Source organism: Ictalurus furcatus, chromosome 26 (assembly GCF_023375685.1).
Source record: "Ictalurus furcatus strain D&B chromosome 26, Billie_1.0, whole genome shotgun sequence".
In the NCBI taxonomy this organism is placed as follows: domain Eukaryota; kingdom Metazoa; phylum Chordata; class Actinopteri; order Siluriformes; family Ictaluridae; genus Ictalurus; species Ictalurus furcatus.
This window is the reverse complement of record NC_071280.1, coordinates 18,192,668-18,202,017: the sequence shown is the minus strand read 5'-3', so window position 1 is coordinate 18,202,017 and position 9,350 is coordinate 18,192,668. Positions and strand designations below refer to the sequence as shown.

Sequence of the window (9,350 nt, the reverse complement as noted above, 5' to 3'; positions counted from 1 at the left end):
AGTAGTCCTCCTAGTAGGGTCTCGTTTCTTTCTTTTTGTTATCATGGTGGGCATTACAACTCACTGTTATCAAAGTTATCATAATTATTATTTAATTCGTATACTTAGTATAATACTGGGTATATTCTACCGGTCACTTGAATTGGATTGTTTAATCCAAACCTCAATAACCCCAAAACAAGACGGCCTACTTGAACCCTGACGTGTTCTGATTGTGGAAGTTTCAGCAATAAAAAAAAAAAAAACTCACTGATTCCAATAAATAGTCCAAATATTTTGCATGCATTGAAACAAAAGCATAATGTTTGAATAGTTGGATATGTTCATGAAGTAAATCTGTACTGAGGAGGTGTGTGGAATTAATCTCAGTGTTAGGATTCAATCTGCTGTTTTAAAAAAAACACACACACACACACACGCGCGCGCGCGCATCAAGGAAAGCAATTTGCTGTTGGATGAAAAGCTCAAAGACAAACATTTCGTTTGGGGAAACTCTTATTTTGACATGCCTGTTTAAAATAACGACTCATGATGGCGTTTTGTTGAGGTTTCACAACCTGGTTGCCATTTTTGTTAGCCAACTGACTCAATCCACCCGGATCTTCAGCCTTCAGCATTTCATCTCCAAACTCGGGCAGGAATTGACCAGAAACCTTCAAATACATTAAAATCACAAAAGAGAAGAAAGAAGACACAAACTAAGCTTGATTATAAGGAGATTCTCTGGGCCAGGTGTCAACCATGAACCCTGAATAGTAAGTAGTTGGTTAACTTCATGTCGTTTATGTCTTTAATCAGTAGCTTTATTTCAGACTGTATTCCATTTAGGCTCGCAGTAATGTCAGATTAACACCCATAAACCTCATAGTGTTTAGATCCAAAAGTATTGTTCATGCAGTTAATTAGCTTTATCATCTGGTCCACAGTGGTTTTATATTTATATTGGTTTCTATACTTTTCTGAATGATATATTGAAAAAGTATCATAAGTTATCATTAGTTTACAAGTCCACCTGAACCTCGTGTGTGTGTGTGAGTGTGTGAGAGAGAGAGAGAGAGAGAGAGTGAGTAAGTGAGTGAGGGAAAGAGGTTAAATGATTAACTGACGTGTATCAAGAATGTTGGAGCAGGAGACCATATAATCACCATTATAAAAATGAAGTAAGACAAAACAAGTGACGTTACATAAGTTGCCACCTGTACAAACACAATTCCCCTTATCCGTGCGTTAATTTGACTCGTCTAACAAAATAAAGGAAATTTAATACTATGATTTATTTGTATAATAAGTAAAATTACTTTAAATCCCCGTAGACACTGTGTCACAGTGGATATCTCACTGATGAGGTGCTGCTGTTGTGTAGCAGGTGTGTGAAGAAAGAAAAGTTACTAGATACTGTGTTTAATTAAATGATTAATATCGCTAGCTGTGCTGGTTCTTGGGTTAATCTGATTATTTTTTTTGTTAGTGTTTACGAGCTCTTATAATATCTGATGTCGGTTTATGTCCGTTTCCGCCAAACCTGCTGAAGATAAAGCTTTCACTTGCCTCATCACTGTCCGTGCCACGTCGCTAGCCGGTTAGCTAGCGACTGAGGTAAAAAGAAAAGAAAAAAAAAGAATTACATACAGAGTAGCTGAGGTTAAAACTTAGCTAAAATGTTTATCTATACATAAGATAATGCTCGCAGAAGCAGACTGAAGTATAATAAAACCGTTCAAATTGAAGTTTAGTCACAAATCTTATGCTAGTTTCGAGGCTAGCTAGCTCTGTGGATGAACTTGTGAACTGAGTTGCCATGGTGATGTGACCCTATTTAGACCTGCTAAAATGTCTACTAAATGTAGTTTATGCTATTTCTGGGGCTGTTAGTGTATCTCTGAGCCTTTTTCCATCTCGAACTTTTCCTAGAAATTAGGATATTAGTCAAATTGACGATATTGTTAATAATAATAATAATAATAATAATAATAATAGCAGCAGCAGCAACAACAACATAAACAGACGTTTATAGCTAGATAATGTCCTTTTAAAAGCTCATTTATAAATAGTGTTTTATAACTCTTACCATTATGTCTCTGATTTATACTTAAGTCACACTGATTTCACATGGTTTCTCATAATGTTGTAATTTCCTGTTTCTACTGGTGTGTGTGTGTGTGTGTGTGTGTCTGTGTGTAGACTTTTTAGCCTTTCGTAAGGACCAAGCATGTCCACAGTAATAGGAATTATGTGAGGGTCCTCGCAACAACAACAAAAAAAGTGCCTTTTTATTTTAATACAGTGTTTGAAAAACTAAAAGAGGCGGAATATTCCAGTTTTAAGTATTAAGTAGGGATGTTATGGTTTGAGATGTTCATGGCATGGTATTAATCAACTGTGGTGGAAATTAAAGGAAGAGCTTCTTATGACATCTTTGTACAAAAGTCTCTTTGCACATCCTTCTGTATGTATGTTTGTTTGTATATAAGGAAATAAAAAGCTCAAATCGTCTAACCATTCTTGTAAAATCTCTTACACTATCAGTATCTTTTCATGTTGTTGGGGGTTGTCACGGTCACAGGAGAACTACTGGAGTAAAGAATCTGATCATGTAAAATTAAATGAAAAGGTAGGTAATGGAGAGAAATGCATTTTAATCAGGTTTTTTTTTTTTTTTGAAAACGTCAACGGTTAGGTAACCATCCAGTCATACACCCGGATTAATCGTTAGCATAATATCGCACAGGTCAGTGGAAGATAATAAACCAACTCTTCAGCTTGACTTTGAACTGTATGTTCAGTTTGGATGATCATATCTAAGGGCTTGTTCATGTCACACACAGGAGACGTCTCAAAGCTGATTAGTAACGAAGCTTGAGGCTGAAGCTTGGCTTTTCTTCAGTCTTCTGTCACACTTGCTTTATGCGATGCGACTTGTGTCTTTTCCAGCGACTACCTGTTCAAACTGCTGCTGATTGGAGATTCTGGGGTCGGGAAGTCCTGCCTTCTCCTGCGATTTGCAGTGAGTTATCATACCAATTTGCCATTTCTGACAGCTCATAGAGGTAGCAAAGAACATTTCATAAAGTCTTATACCTACCTTTTGTTTCCCTCTCTGTCTCTGATTGCTTTGTTCAGGACGATACGTATACAGAAAGCTACATCAGCACGATCGGCGTTGACTTCAAAATCAGAACGATAGAGCTGGATGGCAAGACCATCAAACTACAGATTGTAAGTCTTGCATCCTGAGTGGGGAATGAAGCATGGGGCAGTGGGATACGGTGAGGCTATAGCTGTAGCCCAAACATAATTTCCAGAATATTACCAACTGTAGTACAGTGGGTTCTAATAGTGCCTGGGCCCCAATTTCTAGTAAATCATACTGCTGTAAAAAGAAGTCAGACAGTAAGGTGTTGTGATGAGGTCAGCTGTACATATTGGAGTCAGTCATCATATTTATTTCTAAATACATGACATTTGCACTTCCACAGTTGACCTGTAACCTGCAAATAAACACAGCTTTTCTGGCAAATATTTATTTGGGGGAAAATAAATGCCCTTTGTAGGTGTAGTGTTGAAATTATTGGACTACAGTACAGGTGTCTTTAATCCAGTATATCTTATTATGCTGTTTGCTTGACTGAATAATCCAATACGTGCTCATATCAGATAATGTTTGAATTGTTGGTGTGTAATGTAAATCCACCCAGTTTATAGTGGTGTTGAATCGTGTGTGTGTGTGTGTGTGTGTGTGTGTGTGTGTGTGTGTGTGTGTGTTGCTCAGTGGGATACGGCGGGTCAGGAGAGGTTCCGCACCATCACCTCCAGCTACTACAGAGGCGCCCACGGCATCATCGTCGTCTACGACGTCACAGATCAGGTAGATGGAGCATTTCAGCACCATGACAACTCCGTTACCATGACGACCCTGCTCTGTTTACAGACCTTCTTGCTAGTATAACAAGTACCAGACATCCAGAAAACAAAAAAGATTAGTTATAGATTAAAATGACATCACTTGGAAATGTTGGTTTAAAAAATGTTTTGTAGGTTTTGAACTAAATTTCACTCAGAGAAACAATGCCCCCCCCCAACCCCTCAAGAAACAACACCCCTTGACCCCGCAAATTAAATATGATTTAAAATGATTTAAGAACATTTACAGTGTGTCCAATATTTTGATTTTAGCTCAGGAAATTTTTTATTTTACTGCATTGAGACTTTCACCTAATTAGTAAAAGGACTAGTTATTAAAAAAAAACAAAAAACAAAACTGTTTTTGCTCATTTAATTTTTTTACCCATTTGTGGATCTCATTGAAGACGCTGTGTAGTCTAGTGATAGGAAGTGAGGTCATAGCACTGTGCACCGAGTATGAGATCCTTCTTTGTTGACTTTGATTTCTACAGGAGTCATTCAACAATGTGAAGCAGTGGCTGCAGGAGATCGACCGCTTTGCCAGCGACAACGTCAACAAACTGCTTGTGGGCAACAAGTGTGACCTGACCACCAAGAAAGTAGTGGACTACACGACAGCCAAGGCAATAATCCGAATCTGTACACCCACGCCTTGCAGTGACTAATAGAAGAGGAGAACAATACAAACATTTTCATAATATTTACAATCTCATGTTCGAATTTTAGTCCATCAAACACTTCTTTTGTAAAGGTTTTGGATAATTGACCGGTGTTGTTTGACAGTATGAGAACAGTCTGTCACCAGGAAACTTCCAGAAATAATCCAGCTTGTCAGCATAGCTGCTCTTAGATCCCCAGAAAGTTTATATGAAATGATATATATTTGATGATTTTTTTATTTTTTTGGCTTATTACACCATTTAATGGCCTGCTGCTTCAGATATGCGTACACAAATCACAAACTCTTAATATAAACCTGTGATGTGCAGCTGCGCTACTTTCAGAGCTGCTGTTATAGAAAACTAATCAACACCTTCTGACCCAAGCAGAAGCTCTAGCGGGTCTAACTCGGTATTCAAATTGCTTTTTTGTCTGCGTCTCAGGCGTTTGCGGACTCTCTGGGAATCCCGTTCCTGGAGGCGAGCGCAAAGAACGCCACCAACGTGGAGCAGGCCTTCATGACCATGGCGGCGGAGATCAAGAAGAAGATGGGACCAGGTGCCAGCACGGGCGGGGCCGAGAAATCAAACGTTAAATTCCACAGCCAGCCGGTGAAGGCGTCCAGCGGAGGCTGCTGCTGAGTCCCGAACTCACCCGAACACACACAGCGCACAAAGGAAGAGTGATGTTACCTATCACCGTACGCCTGAGCAGACACACAGTGGAGAGGGAGTGTGTGTGTGTGTGTGTGTGTGTGTGTGAATGAGAGAGTGAACAAACTTAGAGTTTTAAAGGATGATTTAACATTTCCTCATGCACCAAGCTGCACGTTTCCGAAACTTTTTTTATTTATTTTTTAATCCCCGGTCTCAGAAAGCAGGTTGCAGATACATGTCCTGTATTACATTTCAACAGTCACGACCGTTCTGTGTCATGGATTTCAAATACTGTGTGCAAGCGAAGTCGATCAGCCAGGACGTGTTTTTGGTGTTGCTGACCTAAAGAAGTAAACGTCGGACACCAAACACGTCTTACCTGATCGACCCCCCCATAGCCAGGCGAAGGATGTGAAGTGAAGGAGGTCTGGATGTGCTTCTGTCCCAAACAGAATGCAGCGTTTAAATATCTCCCTGAGATTTGTTTTCTGTCTTTCAACACACCAGCCCTTGAAGGCTGTAGTGATTATCCGGCGTGTCAAATGCGGTAGAAAGATGAACCCTGTATATCCAGCAGTCGTCCTGCACCTTCACAAGACTACATGGAGACGGGCGATCGTTGAAATGTACGCCAGTGTCCGCGTTTTATTTGTTGTCGCTGTGTTGTGTTCTAGCGTGCGTTCACTTTCTCACCTTTATAAATGGCAAAGTGCATTATGGGTATTCTGTACCCGATAGAGCAGTGGTCACCAACGCTGTTCATGGAGATCTACCTTCCACTCATTATGGTGTCCACCCGACCATCTAATCACTGCCTTAAGAAGTTCTTGATCCATTTAAACAGTGTGTGTGTTCGATGTTGAGGTTGGGGATGAAACCTGCTGGAAGGTAGATCTCCAGGAAGAGGGTTGGTGACTGCTGGTGTAGAGTACATCAGTTGGACACTAACTGTAAACAGTGCATTAGTGGATTTCCTCACCATATGGATCATTTTAGATTTCCCGTCACATTTTCTCTGCAGCCAATCAGAGCAAACCTGGGGGTGGAAACGACTACGATTGGTTAACATGCTGAACAACAGACCCCCAAATTTAAGTCGCATCACGACAATTTCCTTTTATTTTCCACGCCTGGAAAATATAACCGACTTTGTAACAGAATTTTTCCGAATACTTGGAATATATAAAATACTTAATGCTGTAATTTTTTTTTTCCCACCTCAAATCTTTTGATCTACCAGATTCAGTCACTACTTACCAAGGCAACTCGTTAACTGAACACCAACTGGTTAACAAGACAGGATACTCAGGAGAGGTGTGATGGAGCTGTTGGGCACTTTTAACTTAAATGGGTGTGTGCTTTTTAAAAACAATATTGAAACACCGCTTGTAGACCATGACACCGTACTTCTTCAAAATTACAGTACACACTTTAAATCCAGACCATAACACATTGGCCATGTTTTAAGAAGTTCTGATGCATCTGCCCTTTTTTTTTTCTTTCTTTCTTTTTTTTTTTTTTTTTTTGGATACACCTCATTTACTGTACACACACACACAGTTTTTTTTCTGAGGATTCGGTTTGACTTAACGATTGAATGGAATTAGGCAGTGTTCATTTATGAGCATGTTTGTCCACTCATGCTCCGTATGAAAGCATTTCAGAGACGCACAGCCGCTGGGCCTCCAGATGAACTGTATTTATGTATTTATGTGTATCTATAAGAATGTAAGAACTATTGAAAGAGAAATGAAGAAACATGAGGATGTGTCGGTATGAAAACATCGCTTCTCTACTATATTTTTGGGGGAGGGGGGTGGGGTGGGGTTCCGGGGTCATGAGGAATTTTTTGAGAATGTTTTCAATTATATATGATGGAATGTTTAATAAAAAAAGAATGATTTTATCTGAACCTGTATGTTTCTTTGTGTGTGTTTTTGTTCTTTTGATGCCTGCTTTTGACAAGTACAAGGGATAATATTTACGATCACGCTTAGATAGGCATCTAATTGTGCACTACTGAAAAAGTAAATAATATCCCCCATAGACTCGCTTTTTTTGTTTGTTTGTGTGTGTGTGTGTGTGTTTTATTTATTTATTTATTTATTTATTTGAAAGCTATTTAATGATACAGAATTGAAAGGTGTCTATAAACCCTGCTGGAAAAACAGTAGAGCTGTATAGTTCTACATGGAGGTGTAATGGTTCTCACAGAAGTACAAACCTTTTTTTTTTTTTTTTCTTTTTTTTCTTTTTTTATCCTTCATCTTCCTTTCAGTCTTCCCCAATTTTTTTGAGTTAAACAGAGCTTAATTGTCTTTATATTTAATTACTACACTGCTGCACATTTTTATACTCCTGTGATGGTTTTGGCTAATAATTTTTTTTTTCAACAGTAGTTTTAGTCGTTAGTGAATTTCAGATTTAAAAAAAAAAAACCGAGTGTGAAAGGAAAAGTCAAAGACCTCCAGATGGCGCTAATGTTCGTGATTTTGCTCTTGGTTGATCAGTTTGGTGTTTTCGTTTGAATTTTCTCAGATATTTTGCCTACCACTATGAAAGAGAACAGACAAAGCATTGCATTTTTTTTAAATTAACATTACCTGAGTGTGAACATGTATCCTGCATTCCGTGATGCAAAATCAAACGTTAGATTTTTTTGTTCTCGGTCAACTTTTCCATTATAGTTATGGCCATGAAATACTGAGCTGATAAAGAAACTCAATACACAAAGCTGTATTTTCTTTTATTTTCCATCTTAGTTTTATACAAAAATGGCTCATAGTTCTATGGCAAATTATTATTATTATTATTATTAGTAGTAGTAGTAGTAGTAGTAGTAGTTGTTCTATTTCAGCAAGATCTTTGGACAAATATGTGGTAAAAATAAATAAATACCAAAAGGAGTTATAGTTTTTGGCCAGATTCGCTTTCTGTGATGTAATTCTGTTGCGCACATTTGTTAGCATTTGGGATACTAATCTCTGCTAGCTGTCTCATTTCTCTGTGGGCCGGGATGCTCCCCCACACACACGCACACACATATATACAAGCAGGTGTTTAGTGCAGGCTCTGTTGTAAGGTCAGGGTCAAGAACAATGCAGAAGTGCGCACATTTACACACAAGTGCGTATAATTTGCTGGCTTTAGTTGTTCTCGGCTACTGGCTGAGGTAAAGTGGGGGGGGTGAAGGACATGGGTCATGTGTGACAGCTGTTTCAAGGCTTCTGGTGAACGAGAACAGGGGGCAGAAGTGAAAAGATGGAGGAACAGGGGGATGGGGGAGGGTGAGATAGACAAAAGAGAGGCAAAAGGCAGGAGTCAGCTGCAGAAATTCTCTTTGACGCAAAATGCATTCAGACTCCTGGAGTTAACGTTGGAATTAATGTCCAGTGTTTGGAATGTCATATAAGAGCTCCATATCTATATATTGTCTCATGGTATGAAGGCTCAGGATTTATAATATTCACACTGACATTCACCAACATCTCAATAAGACCTCAAAGTTTATTATAACACCTACAGTCTGTATAGAATCCAAAGCAACTATTACTACCATACTACATAATGCATCAATCCACCGCCTCGGAATTATTGGAACCCTGGGGGAAAAAAATGTCTTTTTGAGGTGAGGCGTAGTACACATCCATCAATCTGGTGAGGATTAGTAAATAATCTGAAATCAGGCAATAGCTATAAATTTCCCAAATCCACTGTTCAAACATAAAATCCCTTCTGAAAGGGTCTGACTGTGCTCAATACGTTCATGTAGTTACGTAAGGGCAGTGCACTTGAGAAAGTCATTACAGTGACCTGCCTAGAAGACGAAGATCGCTTCCATGCAGATTGGGGAAGGTTAGAGAGGAAGAACTTTCTCCCAGGATCATGGTTGAAGATTCACAGACGATGGCACCATTTCAGGGTCGACAAGTCTCTGAATCTACAACTATATTCCACCTTCATGCCGATGTTCTATAGTCATATGAGACGAAAATAGAGCTTTCTGGCAACACGAAGTTGATGGTCAGGTGTCCACAAACTTTGGCCATATAGTGTATCTCAAGCATGATGGGGTTCAGGGGTGCCAATAATTATGACTTTTTTTTTCTTTTAGAAAATATTCATTGATGA

General features: G+C 39.0%; 1 protein-coding gene across 1 annotated transcript; it reads left to right on the top strand.

The window, feature by feature from the left end:
- Positions 1 to 515: 515 nt before the first annotated feature.
- rab1aa (RAB1A, member RAS oncogene family a) lies at positions 516 to 6,768 on the top strand. The gene is made up of 6 exons (XM_053615685.1): positions 516 to 755; positions 2,932 to 3,004; positions 3,121 to 3,216; positions 3,770 to 3,865; positions 4,395 to 4,526; positions 5,007 to 6,768. The coding sequence occupies exons 1-6, from the start codon at positions 742 to 744 to the stop codon at positions 5,202 to 5,204; spliced, it is 609 nt and encodes a 202-aa protein (XP_053471660.1). The 5' UTR covers positions 516 to 741; the 3' UTR covers positions 5,205 to 6,768.
- The last annotated feature ends 2,582 nt before the right edge of the window (positions 6,769 to 9,350 follow it).

Coding starts and splice junctions, on each gene's coding strand:
- rab1aa (XM_053615685.1), top strand. Junction 3,005..3,120: donor GCCTTCTCCTGCGATTTGCA/GTGAGTTATCAT, acceptor TGCTTTGTTCAG/GACGATACGTATACAGAAAG. Junction 3,866..4,394: donor TCTACGACGTCACAGATCAG/GTAGATGGAGCA, acceptor TGATTTCTACAG/GAGTCATTCAACAATGTGAA.